Source organism: Lutjanus erythropterus, chromosome 7 (genome assembly GCF_056507025.1).
Source record: "Lutjanus erythropterus isolate fLutEry1 chromosome 7, fLutEry1.hap2, whole genome shotgun sequence".
NCBI classification, from domain to species: Eukaryota; Metazoa; Chordata; class Actinopteri; order Lutjaniformes; family Lutjanidae; genus Lutjanus; species Lutjanus erythropterus.
The window spans coordinates 9,082,250-9,099,882 of record NC_139323.1 but is presented as its reverse complement, the minus strand read 5'-3'; the positions used below and the strand labels follow the sequence as shown (position 1 = coordinate 9,099,882).

At 37.0% G+C, this 17,633-nt stretch overlaps 1 protein-coding gene across 5 annotated transcripts in view; it reads left to right on the top strand.

Moving 5' to 3' along the window:
• Positions 1-17,633, top strand: part of gabrg3 (gamma-aminobutyric acid type A receptor subunit gamma3) — a 76,931-nt gene that overhangs the window by 51,735 nt on the left and 7,563 nt on the right. For all 5 annotated transcript variants that reach the window (XM_084722139.1, XM_084722135.1, XM_084722136.1 and 2 more), the window contains 3 exons: positions 4,097-4,179; positions 13,043-13,180; positions 16,995-17,147. In XM_084722139.1, the coding sequence (XP_084578265.1) occupies positions 4,097-4,179; positions 13,043-13,180; positions 16,995-17,147 (374 nt within the window). The remainder of the gene's footprint in view (positions 1-4,096; positions 4,180-13,042; positions 13,181-16,994; positions 17,148-17,633) is intronic.

Genomic DNA, 17,633 nt, shown 5'->3' with positions numbered 1-17,633 from the left:
ATCAATCACTCCGTCACTTTGCACTGTATTAAATCAGACTTCAGCAGTCATATTCAATCAGAAATTTATGCAAAATAATTTGCAAACATTCCCCAAAAAGAGCAGCTTGCAAAAGCAATTAGCCCCTGTCATTACCGTTTGTAAGTGCAAATTGCCTGCTTGAGCTTTAAGACCAATTTACCAAGGCAGCCACCCTCGTGCCCTAAAGCACTCTTTGTAATTGGAGCACTCGACATTAATATAAACTGCTCCTTCAGTAATAGGCATCTCTAGACTGTCCTCAATCTTTTTTGGCAGTGTCCTTATGTTGTGACACATCTCCAGATTTTTAATTGACAGTGTTAAAGGGCATTTTTGCATTTTTTTAGACTGTATTAAAGGTGGAAGGTAGATTTAGTCGAGCGCTGTTGCAGTTTTTTTTTTCCTGTGGCTTTTTTAAATTCATGTCAGGCTGTAAAACATTCACAATCCACATGAAGCGAGCACATTTCCGCTAAGAACAAAAAAGTAACCCCCTGTCCATGAGCAAGTCAAGTCACAAACAAAGGCCAGCCAGATCCTCCCTCATGCACTTCTATTGATATTGAGTATTCAGCGTGCAAACTTTGAGGAGTAATATCCGTTGATGGCATGAGAGAAAGACAATGAAATGTCATTGGCTATTAATTGTGCATTGGCTTGGCTGCAGTAAACAGAGATGACATTTTGTGATATCCATGCCTCTCCCACATGCATGGTATTGTCCCATTTCCATGCTTTAATGAGGTTTAAAGATCACACCAGAATGACATTACAGATTTTTTTCTTTCTCCACTTTCTTCTTCTTTTTCCTCTCATGTGTCCACCCTGGACATTACATGTATAATCCACAAACGTATTTTTCTCTTATTTTTGAAGGGAATGATATACTACTATGCGCAGTGCACACGCAGCTGCCAATTCATTATCATGGCATGCAGTGAAAAAAATGCTTCACTGGCAGGAAATTTCACAATTTTTTGCCCTTGAATTAATCAATCACTCAATAAATTATGCACAACAACAGGAGAGAACAGCTGGACAAACTAATAAACCTAACAAAGAACATAAAACACCTGCAGCTGCAACCGATTAATATATTATTAATCAGCTTAAATTAATCTGCATCTCTTTTGGTAATCAATTAATGGTTTTGAGTCTTTTTTTTTCCATTTAAAAAATCATCTTTTACTGGTTTCTTTACTCCTCTCTGACAGTAAACGGCATATTCTTGGTTGTGGACAAAACAAGACATTTGAGGACATCGTCTTGGTTTTATGAAACACTGATCAACATGTGACAAGACTGTGACAGGATTAATTAATCAATTAATCATTTGAGCCATTTTAATCAATCAAAAAGTCACATTTCTCTGAAGTTTCAGCCTCTTAAAGGTGAATATTTTCTGGTTTCTTTACTCCTCTCTGACAGTAAACTGAATTTAGCCTAATATAATGACGACACTATTAGGCTAAACAATATCACCATATTTTATATTGAGGTAATCCAAAAATGACGTTACTTTTCGGAGTGCCTGTATAGCTCAGTTGGTAAAACTTTCATATTGTGGTACTTGGATTATGTTACTGACTACATTTTTAAACAGATTATTAGTAACTCTATCAAATTACATTTTTTATACCTCTTAACCCTGGTAGGTTCATTGGAACAAATTCTGGATTTATTAAAGCATCAGACTTATTTTCAACCTTGTGAATAAAAGCTAATGTGTATATTCCATCATGTTTAAAGAGGTCAGGCCTGTAGCCTCTTTTCCCACAGAGACGACATCTTACCTGCTTTCTTTAACTGGTTTATATTTGAGGGTCAGAAACATATTGGCTGTATAATTACTTCTTCACGTTTGTCTCATCTGAAGGGACAGCACGTACGTATTTTCCCCACGATGATATGTTGTGTGGTTAAAATATGTTTGTTGATACATCATCATTGTGGACGTACACATGGTAGCAAAGCAGTGGGAACAATCAAGTTGTACATTGTCTCACCACACCAGTGTTTCTCAGTCCACAGAGTGAACACAGTCAGTGACTCGTCACTGTGTCTGTTATGAGTTTTATGAATTACAGCTCACTGAAGGCTCGTAAAAGTCATACAAGTCCACCTTCATTTTTCAATTAATATTACTGCTCACATAGAAACTGTATTTCTTTTAATGCAAGGTAGCTGTGAGAACAACTATGTATACTAGGAAAAAATCTATTTACAATATGTTAAATTTATAGTTCTAAATATTCGGGGGCAGGCCCAGCTGGGGGGTGCAGAGCCACTGCAGGGGGGACATGGTGGACCAGAGAAATAAAGAGTGGAACAAAGTTGAATGAATGTGATTTATGTAGTGGAAATAAACAAGCAATAGTTTGCTGATTCTATCATGCTTACCTTTATTTCATTAAAACTTTTGAATCTCTTTTTATTAGTTTCATCCCAAAATGACTGATTAAAAAATTGTTGGGTGGGGAGCACAAACTTTTTTTGGCGCCTGTCAGAAAAAGTTTGGGAACCACAAATCTACAGTTGCCAAGGATGCAACTAACAATTATCTTCCTAACTGATCAGCCTGGCCAATTATCGGCTCTGATATTTAGCGTTTTTATAATCATCAGATTTTTTTTTTCTTTTTTTCGTGATTCAGCTTCCAATAAAATTAAGGCTCCGATGCAGCCACCTCGCTCTGTCTGCAGTCTAGCTCAGTGTCCCACCTACAGCACTGATTGGTCACACGTCATGAGTGATAGCCTATCAACACTGAGGGCTACTGTGCCACAGACAGGCTTTAGCAGACTGGAGCTGCTCTGGTGAGCGAGCAGAGCTGTGTTTCGAAGGAATGGCAGCAGATACTGATGAAGTTGCAATAAACATCACAATCTGATCTTTTTTTGCAGTTACGTCAATGAAAATGCCCTAAATTATAGCTATAGCAATTTATGAGCATTGTCATTTTAAATTTAATTTCATTCTCATCATAATAATTTACAGGATCTTCTTTTTTCTATCATATTGGCAGAAATGTGTTGCCATAGATACAGATGTTTAAACATGAGCATACATCCCTGTTAACAGACTCCAGCCTGCAGTGTAGTTCATACACTTCACTGATAAACCACAGAATTATAGAGAAACATGAAGCTGCGTGATCAAAGAAAGTTTTTGATCATATTAGTGCACACACACACTCTTTCTCTCTCTCTGCTGCAGTCACATTTTTTTTAACCAGCTGAGGATATGAGCGCTGTTATCTCTCTCAGAAGTGAATGACGCTCACATTCATGTTCATTAACTGCAAACTGAATCATTCAGTTCACTGTTCACCAAAAATATGGGCCCATTCAATGAACACCACTCTTTCAGCATGTTCATGCACAACACTGTATATATCTATGTATTTGTATGTATGTATGTATGCGTACATATACATATGTCGATATTGTATTCATTTATACTGACATTTAGTATTTTTTTGCTTGCTAACTTTTGCCTTCTTGTTTTAACTTTATCTTAATTTTACCTTCATTTTATCTTGCTTTTTTGGCTTTCTGTTGCCTTATGACTATCCTGCCTTTGCTTTGTCTGTCCATGCACTTTGTAAACAGTTCTTAAAGGTGCTATATAAATAAATTACTTTTCTTGGTGCTTTACTAACACTTGCTGATCAGAAGAAAAGTCAAAACTGACTACAAATGGAGGGGAAATCAAGAATTAAACTGTAGAAAAATTAGCTGCGGAGGGCAGATTGTGCTGCTGTAGCACATGTACTTACAGCTGTCTCATGCTAACTGATTATGGTCCTTGACTCTCCACACTCTGGGTTGATGACTACTAGTTAAAAATTGCTGCCCTACTCGAGGCTGAGAGGTTGTTTTTTTTTAATCAAAATTAGCATGTACTAATGCATTCATGCCCACATTATCATCCTGCCTCTTTTTTTAAATAATCTAAAACAAATTACTTTCATAGCTGTGATATTTTGAAAGCATATATTTATGTGAATTGGATTTGTATTACATTCTGTAGAGGAGAGAGTTTCAGAAACTGTTCTACTGTTTTTTTTTTTCAGGCTGACAATAAACGCAGAATGCCAGCTGCAGCTACACAACTTTCCAATGGATGAACACTCCTGTCCGCTCATCTTCTCCAGCTGTGAGTACACCTTGTTCGGTGTAGTGTTCTTTATATCTATTATATTTATTTTTTTAGTGTCCTAATCATGTGATCCCTATTACATGTAATCCTTTACTCTTCAAGCCTGTTCATTGTCAAAGTCAACTGTTGTTTCTCCCGTCAAATACTTTCAATGTGAGCAATTTGAATTTTTCAGATTGCCTAACAGTAGCAGTAACTTACTTTAGCATTTTTCCTGGGAATGTTGCCACAGACACCCACTTCAGAATACTGCAAATATGTAAATATTGCTATAGTGGGCCATAGGCTCAAAAACCATTGTGTTACCAAGGGTTTGCATTAAACAGTGGCTCTATTTTATGGTGTGTGCCACTATGAAAACAGCTCACTTGCACAGTTATATGGAAGCACACATCAGCATGGTCATTTGCAGGTTTTTTGCATCTTGCAGCCCTCTATGTCTCTGAGTGACTGTCCTTTCTGTCTGTGGATCGCTACAATGTGATAAAAATGGAATTAGGGCCAAAAGTTCCATTAACAACCCACGAAAGGCAAGAAGGCAAAGAAACCAAACAGTCTGTCCATCTATCAATCTCCTCCGCTCTATGTCGAACCCTGGACACTGTGGCTGCTGCAGTGGCACACAACAAACTGCATACACGTTTATTAGTGGAGACTACGCTTGAATAAACACACCACATGAACATTTTTTGCTATTATTCTTTAGTTCAGGAACCATAATGTACAGAAAATAAATTATAATGTTTAACACTGTAAAAGGATAATGCTGTAGAGATTCCCCTGAATGGTTCAAAGTAGGCTTTCAGGGGAGCCAATGTTCTTTTCAGTGGAGCCGAGGTCCCCTGGAATACAAACTATGGTATGACTTCATTCACAGATAGACAGTGACTTAACAGACATTTAATTAAATGATAAATCTGAGAGATTATTCCTTTAATACAGGGCTTCACTGAGTGACACAAATCAAGTGTATCCAAGTGTAATCCAAAATCTTTTTTAGTACAAAATTCACCGTCTGTGTCACTGTCCCTCCACTGCAGCTCTGCAAAGAAACACAAAAAAGACACTAAAGAATGCATTGTGACACAGATTGTCTATGTACTGTGCATTTTGTTCCTCATCACCCCACACTTTCTTTGTAATTAACCTTCTCGTCATGACCATATATTAGACAGGAGGAAGTATTACAGTGATGTGCCATGTAAGTATTGTTTTAGGACAAGCTAGAACAGAGTTTGCTAAACTTTTTTCATGGAACTAACTTTTCAAAAATACAAACTGCAGTTCCTATAGGCCACAGAGTTTATTTCTGCATACATGAATGTTCTTGACCATGTTCACTCACATTTCCGCTATCATCTTGACATGAGTCATTGAAAACAAATGTTAAATATTTTTGGAATGAGAAATACATTCATTTAGGATGAGTTAACAGGCTCATTGTTTTTATTTCCTCTCAACAGTAAAATAATGTACACATTTTAAATACTTTATTGTAGTCATACTGCAGATATAAATAAATTTACAGAATTCTTCCATAGTCTTTTAATTATTTGGTGACCCAAATAAAATCTCCAGTGACCCACCTGAGGGTCCTGACCCAGTCTCAGAGAATGACTGCATCATAGAGCCAGTCTGATTCTGCTATATCTGTCAGTGGCACATGTGTCAAACTCAAGGCCCGTGGGCCAAATCTGGCCCGGCACCTCATATTATGTGGCCCACAAGAGCTTGTAAAGAATTTGATTTGTGCAACAGAATTCCATGCTGCTTTATGGAAGTACAATGTCCACACTGCACGTCCCAGAATGCATCCGGATTTTGGTATCCGCACACTGCAGGCTCCTAGCCACGAGATGTCAATATATGCTAATGCTATATGCTAGATGGCGCTTAGCTGAGTGATTATAGCTAGTAACACTAATAGCAGCACCCAAGCAAAATGCTGTAATTTAATTTTTAATAAAATAGACATTTGATTTGAAAGCTTTCTTGTAGTCTATGCAAATGAAGTGAACTTTTAATGTCATTTTGATTTTAAAATTTATTACTTATTTCTACTTTGTATATTTCTTTTTCTCTCTTTTTTTTTTAAATTGTAGACTATTCTAATTGTACACTTGAATGGCTGCTTGCCTTGTGTAACAGCTCTGGAAGGTTGAGACTCAGGCGCAGAGAACACACAGGAGGCAAAGTGAGGTTCAAATAAAAATCACTGTCTTTACTAGAGTTCAAAAGGCAAACAAAAACAGACAGGAAAAAAGGCACAAAACTAGAATCCCATAAAAAGGCAAAGTCCAAACAAAGTCATGGAGCCAAACACAGCAAAACAAGAAGCAGCACCACTGACAACAAAGACAATCTGGCAAAGACATGTGGAACTGGTGGGGGTATAAATACACAGGGAAGGCAAGGAGGGTAATCAGGGGCAGGTGAGTAAGTGGCCGCAGGTGTGGTTGATGAGAGGCGGGAAAACACAGGAAACTGAAAAGACACAAGAGGTAGAGTTACAAAATAAAACAGGAAATGACATGATGAAAACCCGAATGTTACACCTTGAGTTTTTCCTGAACTTATTTTTTGAGAATTGGTTATTTATTAGTAAGTTATTATACTAAACCTAGTAATAATTGAATACAGAAGCTGTTATGTATAATGATAACACTTAGATATGTTTGTATAATCTTACCAACCCCTTTGAGGGTAACCATAATGTTGATGTGACCTGGGATGAAATTGAGTTCGACACCTCTGGTCAATAGCATTTATTTACAGTTATCACTATACTACATGTACTGTAGAACTGATACAAAAGTGACCAGTATGAAAAAGTGAAATATTTGGTTTTGAGTATCCTGTGCAACAAACCACCATCTTTTATCTGGCACTTTTCAGGTGATTATATTGGTTTTATTTCTTTCTGCACAGCAAGTCCTTACTGTTGTCACCCTTGTAAACAGCTGCTTGTGAGCTGCTTGTGTGAGAAAAGCAGACAAGGACATGCAGAATCATTGTAATGGCCACTTACAAGCAAATCTGGAGTGTTTAACATTCACTGATGTTTTTTAATCCGCAAAAGTAGTGTTGGACGACAGTGCTGGCTGAAGGACTGAAGGACAATTCAAACATAGTGAAAGTGAAGTGCAGCAGCTGCAGAAAAAATGATAAAGGTTCTGTCATAACAGGACAGAGCCTCTGTGTGAAATGACTTTTAATATTTCATGTTGGAAAGTCAATCAGAGGACAACAAAGAGACACAAAACAAACATTTTTCAAACACCCGACTGTCTTGCATCTAGATACATGTGTGTGTCCACACAGAGGCAGGGCTGGGAGGTTTACTTTAAAGTATCACAATATTAAAGTAATGTAACGTTATTACTTTCTTTTACTTTTGGATTGCTTCAGTATAAAATATGGTGAAATTGTGTAGCCTAATATCAAATATCAATTATTTTTTATCATCAATTAATCAGTCAATTATTTTCTCAATTAATTGATTAGTTTGGTCCATAAAATGCCAGAAAATGGTGAAAAATCTTGATTAAAGCTCAAGATGACATCCTCAGATGTCTTGTTTTGTCCACAACTCAAAAATATTTCATGTGCTATCAGAGAGGAGTAAAGAAACCAGAAAATATTCACATTTAAGAAGCTGAAATCAGAGAATTTCTACTTTTTTTATTTAAAAAATTGTGTTAACACGTGTTAACAAATAGCAGCTACATATTGATATTATTTAATATTTAACTATTTTTGGCCCTTATTACATTTAATAAACATTGTAGTTATTAATATTGCAGTTTATTATTGTCAGTAACCAGGGCTTTAGATACGAGTCTAAATACATTTTTACAAATTTTTACAAGTGTGCCATGATTACTGTTTATATACAGAGGTGGAAGATGTGGTACTTCTTTACTTAACTAAAAGTAGAAATACTGTAGCCTAAAAATACTCCATTACAAGTAAAAGTCCTGAATTTAAAATGTTACTTAAATAACAAGTAAGTTTTATAAGCATAATGTACTTAAAGTATCGGAAGTAAAAGTATTCATTACACAGACTGGCTCCTTTCAAAGTATTTTATTATTATAGAATATTATATTATAATATTATTACTATAATTCTGTTTTTATCACTAACAAATGCATTTAAGAGCATTTTAATGTTGTAATTAATCAGCTATGGAGTCAATTAGCACCACAATACTTTGTATAGCAGCTTAGAATAACATCATATTCCATGAGCATATCATATTTTTTAATGTCAAAAATAACAAGTAATTACATCTGTGAAATAAATGTAAAGTAAATAGTATAATATTTCTGTCTGAAATGTAGAAGGGATGTCAAAAAGTTGGTTCACAGAAAATTAGTAGTCAGTAACAATGCTACTGAATTTCCACGATTTGGTTCATAATTTGATACATGGAAATCACTAAAACAAGAATAAAATTGGTTGTATTGTTGCTTGTTTGAGGACAAAAAACTGAGGGGGTGTTTTACTGAGCCTGCCACAAATCACTGTCAGGGGAGCATGTTGTCATGTCTGGAAAATAATGCAAAAGTGATCCCTGCTTAGAGAAAGTGTCTGTAGCTTTTTCTTTCATTCTCTTCCTCTTCTTCCCTTCTTATTTTAACACTTAGTTTAACAGTTATTTTAACAGAATTGTAGTACACACATCTGTAGGTCTGTACTTACAGGATTTAACCTATTTTGTTGTGCAGTGATTAACTGAGCTGACAGAGCGCACGGGATGCGCCGCTGAGTTCACCGCTGCAGCCAGCGAGTGTGTGTTTGATGGGGGAAGGGGGCGTAGAAGGAGGACTATTACACACTATGTTTCTGGAAGTCACTACTCCAACCACACATTTGACCCACCCATCCTAAACTGTAATATTTTCTAGAGAGTCAGTCCAAACCTGCCTGCTGTGTGGGGTAACTGGGTTGGTCTGCACATCACTACTTTTTCTTTAAGATGAGTTGAAGCGAAGCTGTTGCTGCAGCTGCACATGTTGTTATCTTACACATGTAGCTGTTGTTGTTCAGCTCTGGTAGGTGTTCTTCTCCTTCTGTTGGCATTTAACAGTAGACTACAGCACTTGTTAGTGTTTATGCCGTTCCTGTCATGTCCAGAAGAATTGCATCCCTGGTACCTCTGGTGCCTAGGACACTCTAAAAAAAAAAAAAAAAAGACTACTGTCATGTTTTAAAAATGCGGGTATCTACTTGTGTTACGGCCACCGCCATGCTCTCCTTTTTGCTCTTGCCATGTCTATGTTGATTACAGTGTGTGGACCCCGGCCTGTATTTGGCTCCAGCTGGGGTGGGCGTGGCCTACCCCACCTTCCCACTCCTGTCATGTCCGATCTACCAATTGGTACGGTCCTACTCCAGACCACCAATCAGCTCGGGGGGAGCAATACTGTATAAGTTTGGCGAGAGCGTCTGTCTGGGTGGTTTACATTCTGACATTCAGCTTGGCAGTTGTGCCTCTCAGTGTTGTTTCTTGTGTATGTCGATTAGAGTAACATGTTTTGTGTAGCATTAGACACTTTGTTGTTGTATAAAAGGACTGGGTCAGGCTTTAGGTCTAAAAACTGTTTTTACCAAGGTAAGTTAGTTAGACAGGGTTTTTACAGTTTTGAGGCTATGTTTATTTATTACTTTTAGCCAGTGGTTAGCTCCTCTTTTTGTGAGTCCTCCTTTTGTTTTCTTTTGTTGAGTTGAGCTGCACCCATAGTCCTTTTCCCTCTTTGCCATTTTCCTTTTTTTATCGTTTGTCAATTTTGCAACACTGTTAAATAAATAACTTTATTTTACCATTTACAACTGATGTTGCATTCCCTTTCCCACCACAAGCTAGGCGTCATAACAGTAGTATCAAACAGAAGTATAAAGTAGCATAAAATGGAAAGTAAATGAAAATTCTACTGAAGTACTGTATTTGTGTTAAAGTAATATATACTGTATATTCCGCCAGTGTTCATATTTGAAAACCTGCAGCACAACATATTACATTGCAAGCCCTCACTGGAAAGCAGTATGTTATATCCTTCGCCTCTCACTTCAGGCTTCAAGCAGGTAGCTATGGCAACATTTGAACAATGTGACTTAGTGGAAATTCACACAGAGGTGTCTACAGAAATAAAGGAAAGATAAGTACAGTAAACTGAACCATAAGTGTATTCAAGTGCACTGAAGTACTAAACCACAGTCACGAGTAGCAGACAGCCTACCCATTATCAAGTATACAAGTACTTAATAATGTATAATAAGTTTCCACGTGTATCACAAACACTGTATAATATACTGTGCTCAACAGAAGAGTTTTGCTCAATTGAAAGTGCACTGTAAAAGTTCACATCATGGAGTTGATTCTGTCTCTTTGGCGTGAGATTTAAAGGTTTGTCAGTCCACCCTGCAGGACGTCCAGTAAACCTGATGACGCTCCAAGGGCTGGAGCATTGTGTTGAAAATGAAGCGTGTGGATCTATCTGCTCTCTGCTGTGGTCTCACACTGATCTATTATCAGGATCACAGAGTGACTAAATGTGATAAGACCTTGCACCTTGTGCAGTGTATTAGGGCTTAAAGCCTGCTCACTGCGCTGCCACCCATCCCGCTGTGATCCATCAAGCCCATTTCCTTACCTAAGGAAATCATCAGATGTTACAATGGTTTCCATGACAACATGTCAGTTTTATGATTAAGTCAGATTTGCTTATCTTAAAACCATCATGTCTCTGGGCGACTGGAATAAATTAACTGAGTACAATGCAGATATGAAGCATAGTTGAAAAGACAGACAAAGGGAAAAGAATATAGACTCTAATTAACACACTTCATCTACATCGTCTTAGATTATGACCTGGGAAAAGAACACGTGATCGGCTTCCTCTGATCCTATGAATAACTCTTTAATCTAGAACCGCCACGATTAATCAAGTAATCGTTTATTGATTGTCCAGATGAAATGTCTTGTTTTGTTCACAGCTCAGAAATATAATTGAGGGGACTGTTTATTGTCAGACAGGAATAAAGAAACCAGAAAATATTCACATTTAAGAAGCTGAAATCTGAGAATTCTGCCCTTCTTTTAAAATAAAAACCGACTCAAAATGATGACTCCATTATCAAAATAGGTGCAGTTTAATTTAATTGTCTATTAATATCAGATTAATCTTTGCAGCTCTAAATGTTTTATGTTCATTGTTAGGTTTATTAGTTTGTTGTGTGCAATTTATTGATTGATTAATTGATTTAAAGACAAAAAAATGGCAAAATGTCCACCCAGTGACACATTTTTTCACAAGAGCCCATTTTAATTAATTGGCAACTGTGTGTGCAGTGTGCATAGTAGTATATCTTTCTGTATTTTAAAATTATAATCCTCCTAATAATCCCCACTAATCCCTCAGCCTTTTCTGTATCTAGATTAAGTAATCCTGTTATATATAATCCGTTACCTCCAGGCCTGATTAAACTAATATTAGTGTTAAACAGTGGTGGGAAGAGAACTGAAAATCTGTACTCAAGTGCAAGTCCTGTTACACTGCTAAAATACTACTCAATTACAAGTAAAAGTACTGGTGTTAGAAATATGCTTAAGTAAAATTACAAAGTATTCGTCTCAAAAACGACTCAGAGTATTAGTTACTTTTTAACCGTTGATGTTTAATGCACTCTCTGTTGTGTTCAGTAGTCACTCGCCTCTGCAAACTAGGGTTGCAACTTTTGTGGATTTTCTTTCTTTCTTTCTTGAAAACACTAGTAATCGATTAATCATCAATTTATAAAATTCAAAACACGTTATTTGTCATTTTCTATTTTTTTTCTGGAGGTTTTTGTCTTTTTTTCCTTCTCATTTTAAGACTAAGTTCCCTTATTCAACAAACAGATCAGATCACCTGGCTACAACAATGCAGACGAAAGGTTTGGATATCAATTCAAATTCTACTCAGTACTCAATTATGATTTTAAAAGTAACTTAATAGATTACATAGTGTAATACACACTGAAGTGCAGGTAAAAGTACAGACATGAAAATCTACTCATAAAAGTACCCCAAAAAACTACTTACTACTAATTTGAATATTTGTACTCACTTACTTCCACTCCTGCTGTTAAATTAATATCATTCACTGAATGGTGCTGTGAGTCTGTCACTAATGCAAATGTCAGACAGAATATTGCTAATCCAGTGCTGTCATTCATAAAAGTTGTCGTTGGTTAAAGAGATATTTTCAGCTGATATTTTCTGATCATTTTCAATCTGAGTAGCGATTGCTGAATCTTTAATGACATCATTAATAGCGAATGAGAGAATGTGGCAAATGTTAATGGAATTCATTCATCAAGCATGTTTGAAAACAATTAGCAGTTCGGGCGACGGCTTCTCTCACAGTTAATGTTTCTGTTAATTGAAAGCCTATTACATCAAATCGCTATCAGGCACAATCATGATTTTGTTAGCTTTTCTGCTTAAAATGATTATATGTCTGTTTAAGACAGGACAAATCCAGGATCGTGTGACAGTTAAAGCATAAATACAATCATTAACCCATCAGTAACCTCACATGATCGATTGTAAAAGGACTCCCAGGCTCCGTGCACATCATGTGAAGGTCAGAGCAAGCATCAAGATGGATTCAGTACATTATTGAACCAAAGCTTTCATTTAATCTACTTTCCTTCTGCCTCTGTCTTCATTCCAGACTGTCTTTTCATTAGCCAGCCTCCAGCACAAGACAAATGTTGGGCTGGGTGGCCCTAGGTCTGTCTGCGCAGGATATCCATCATTAGGATGTGCCACGTAGCGCCAAGGGTCACACACACATGCTCTGTGTAATTGCAGATGGATACCCACAAGATGAGATGATTTACAAGTGGAGGAAGAACTCTGTGGAGGCGGCTGACCAAAAGTCCTGGCGTCTCTACCAGTTTGATTTTATGGGCCTGAGAAACACCACAGACATCATAAAGACTACAGCAGGTATGATCTGTCTGTTGTGCTGTTTTTGCCTCAAGCTTAACATGTTGTTGACAAGCTCATTCTGATATGTCTTTATGTATAGTGTCAGTGAGAAGGTTCAGACTTTATAGCCTCAATTCTAACGTCAATTTTTTTGCTCTATAATGCAGTTTTAGAGAGTGTAATTTGATGTGGCAGACAAGTATGGCATGGTAACATGTCAGCACAACTAAAGTCTAAGCTCGCACATCTTACTCAAACAGGCACGAAGCTCAGAGGAAAAAAGGAACTGCACTATCATCAGCCTTTATATGAGAAATCTGTGCTCAGGGAAACACAGAGGATACTAAACAGCCCAACACACACTCTGAACCCACAAGTTCAGATGTTGCTTTCAGGCTGATGGAACTGTAGATTAAACCAGTACTAAAATTAATGAATCCCATCCTCCATCAAAATATTAAGAAGCAACAAGTAACAGTCTATTTCTTTTATTTTGGGACTAGAAATATGTATTCTGACTTCTTATCTGGCTTGTTTACACTTGATTTTATTGTTCAAAACTGGCTGATTCAATCTGGTTTATTATTTGAACCTGGTCTGATTATACCTGGCTTTATTATTTTGAAACAGGTTTGATTTGACCTGGTTTTATAATTTGAACCTGGTTTGATTTGACCTATTGTCTTTGTTGTTTCTTTCATTATGTCATATACACGTCACACACTAGACATGTGAATTTAAGCATGTCTAAGTATGTTCAAGCTATGTTTATATGGTTGTAGTGTGTTGTGTGATGCAGCAGCTTTGAGCCCAAAGCAAATTTCCCTGCAGGACAATAAAGTTTACTTTACCTTAGCTTACCAGTATACATTAGAGCTCACTTTGTAGATGCAGTGGCAGAAATTAGTGTCAGTTCAGCATCATTCCTTCAGTCATTTATTATGTGACAAGTTGTGTTTGTTTCATGAAGCGCAGATTGTTATGTGTTTTTTCTAGATTTCAGAATTTAAGTCCTGCCAGGCTGGATTGAGGAGAAGAAACTTAAACAAACTGAAGCGATAAATATGACAAAAAATAAGCCAGTATCAATAGAGTTTTCCCTGCCGAGGCACTAGTAGTTGCAACAATTTAATGCAGTGTGTGAATAAAATAAAAAAAAGCCCCTATGAAGACCACCAAATCAATTCAAAGATAAAGGGACAAATCCATTAGTCAGACCACTTGCTGTCCCATCATTGCTTATGTAATATCAGCTGCTTGTCTACACTGAGCCAGAAAAATAGACAGTACAAGTCACAAAAGTCCATCATTACCGTCCACTGCATTGAATTTTTTATTGAACTACTTACTCTTTCTTTTTTACAGCTTTTTGAAGACTGTTTAACACCCCCACTGCGCAAAATCCTCTCATTATTTAAAACATCACAATCTTATTCCGTTTGATAGAGTTGCTAATAAATGACCTCTTCCACATGAATAATAAAATGTCATATTTTAAATAATTAGCTGTAACCTTCGAGACCTGGTTGATTTGTCGACACCAGTGGTTACTGTTGGTATTAGTGAGTGCAGCAGCCAAACAAATTAACCTTGTTTTAATAATAAAAAAAAAAGAAGTTGATATTAATTGCAACTGTGATCTGATTTCATGCTGCACATCATGCAAGACATTTTCCACACAACAGCAGGTCACAGTAAAATTGGTTACGTTGCTGAGAAGTTGGAGTGGACTGGGGCAGTAATTTAGGCCGGTGTTTGTGCCAGTAATATGTCATCTTTTACTTTTAGTTAAAAAATAAAAACAAAAAAAATCATCCAAAATAGTTAAAACAGCTAAGTGTCTTTATTTTCAAGAGTTAGTCAATTCCATAAATTAGGCAACAGGAATAAATATTCATATATCTCATTTCTGTTCACATTTGGAGAGCTCGTTTTGCACCTGGCATTTCCTCTGAGCTCTGACTGGATTTGTGTTTATCATCATAAAGCTCTGAGTAACTGGATATTTCCACCTGCTGCACCTACTGTGGCTGCCCTGTGTTGTTTTCTGTTAGATTTACCTATTTCATTTAACATTTTTAACTCTGGCTTGACACGTCCAGACCAATCAGCTTGCCAGGCCCCCGAAAACTCTCCCGCCGCTCCTGATGGCCAGTCCTCCACTGGTTGGAGGTGTGCAGCTTGTCACCTGCAGTTCTTCATCTAACAGTTCACTGAGCCTGTGCCTGAACTAGAAGGGAAGTGTTGGTTTAGCACAAGCTGAGTGTAACTTCATACAACTCTTATGCAGTTTTAGCAGAGTTAACAGTAAAGAGCAGACTCTGTAATGGCGGACCCCGCCACTAACAATGAAAACTACCATGTAGGCAGATAATTATAGAATGTAAATCCATTCACTGGCTATTGCTAGAAAAAATGCTGGCAACAAATAGTTATAAAAAAAAAGAGTTTAGATTTCCTGAAAATCTTAAGGATTATAACTGTAATGAGTCGTTATTTGGGGCCAAAAACTGACGACATTGACCACACCTGGATTTCTGTTGATTGTGTGTCACGGTCGCATAACTGTTAGTGTGTATGGAGGCTTCTCTGTGAGGTGATGTCCAGGTCGCTGGCTACCACAGTTTATCTCATACAGGATTATAATGCAGTTCAATTTTCCCACCAGTAATAATAATTGATATCAGCCGAAGAGTCCACCTTAAGAGGAAGCTGTACGTGATCTGCATACAGCTGACTCAGCCCTTATATTTTTATATACATCATTTGCATGTAGAATTTCTCATTAATCTTTCAGTACCAGACTTTATGCAGAACTGCACCCCCCTGCCCGGCTCCTAATTAGGTCCTACTGACACTGAAGTTAAATTAAACTACACATTAATGTAGTTGTAAACAGACATGAGGGCACTTTTAAAATGTTAATGAAAGTATTTGTCCACAATTAAAACTTCCTTATGACAAGGTGATAAATGACTGATAAACAGATACTGACTGACAGTATATGTTGAGTTTGTTGTTTCATCCTTGACCTCAGGAAGTTTGACAAAGAATAAAAATATCTGTATTTAAGTATTTTTGAATGCATGACATGACAATAATTACTGTATGTACAAGTAATTAATATTAGCCCTTCATAATAAATGTACACTTGAATTTTATGAATACAACTTTGCTATGTAATATTGTCATTTATTATTTATTACAGATGCTTCGTGTGAAGAATTATAGTTTTGACAAATACATCAACCAACACTTAAAATATTTACATACAATAGTTGACTTATGTGTTAAAGAAATTCCAAAATATATAAATATGCAAATGCTGTTCATTTCTGAAGTTTGCCTGCGGAACATAGGTTGTCTCTTATTTCACTCTAAAGTCTTAGCGTATGTGCAACGGAGGCTTTAATCACACTTGAATAAGTTGCAAATTGGACCAGGATTGACTTCCAAACTAGTTGTGATGTCACAAATCATGCTTGTAGGCCCGCCCCTTAAAATCAGATTTTCAGTTATTATAGGATACTTTTCCACTTTGAGTAGATGAATGTCAAACTGTGCACACATCAGTCTGCACAGTGAAGATCGAACTTTCAGCTCTAGGAACAAAAAGCAAAAACATATTTTTAGGACAGCTTTAAATGTTCATATACTACTTGTAAATGGGTTATGAGGAGTTATTTTACACAGAGATCAATGATAATTGTTTGCTACTACATATGCAGGATCTTCAAAGGTTACAACCATAATTTGCCCGATTCTGTACCAGTGTGTGTTTGAAAAAAATCCCATTAACTTGTTGTTGTTGTGTTGTTTTTGTCACACACAGGCGACTATGTGGTGATGACAGTGTATTTTGACCTGAGTAGAAGAATGGGCTACTTCACCATCCAGACCTACATCCCCTGCATCCTCACCGTGGTCCTCTCCTGGGTGTCCTTCTGGATCAAAAAAGACGCCACACCAGCCAGAACGGCTCTAGGTACCGTGGCCTCACTGCAGTCCAGAGTCTCTGTCCACACCAGGACTCGCCGTTCATGTCTGGAACATTGTTTTAAATTTCAGCTGTAGAGATAATTGGAAATACTGATGCAGGCATCATCTCAAGGTCCTACTTTTGAGTTTTCCATTTGTACACTTTAATCATGTTTTGCTTTGAATACACTCTGTCTTCACATGCTCTTATCTATACTGCATTTGTTTGTCACTTAACCTGAGTCACTCCATCTGCTTTTTCTGTTTTGTTATGCTTTCTCCCTCTTTTGTACATGCTGTCTGTGTGTTGTTGTGCAGTCCTGTGGAATATTTTGGTGAAGGTAATTTAATTTATCCATTTTTTTTCTCTGTTTACATCTTATCCATTGTTCACATTGTTGAATGAGCTTGTGTTTGGCCAGGCCTTTGATTACTGGTCCAGTGTGCAACATGTTTTGGCAGAGTTTGGCAGTAATGAAATATAATATTCCTA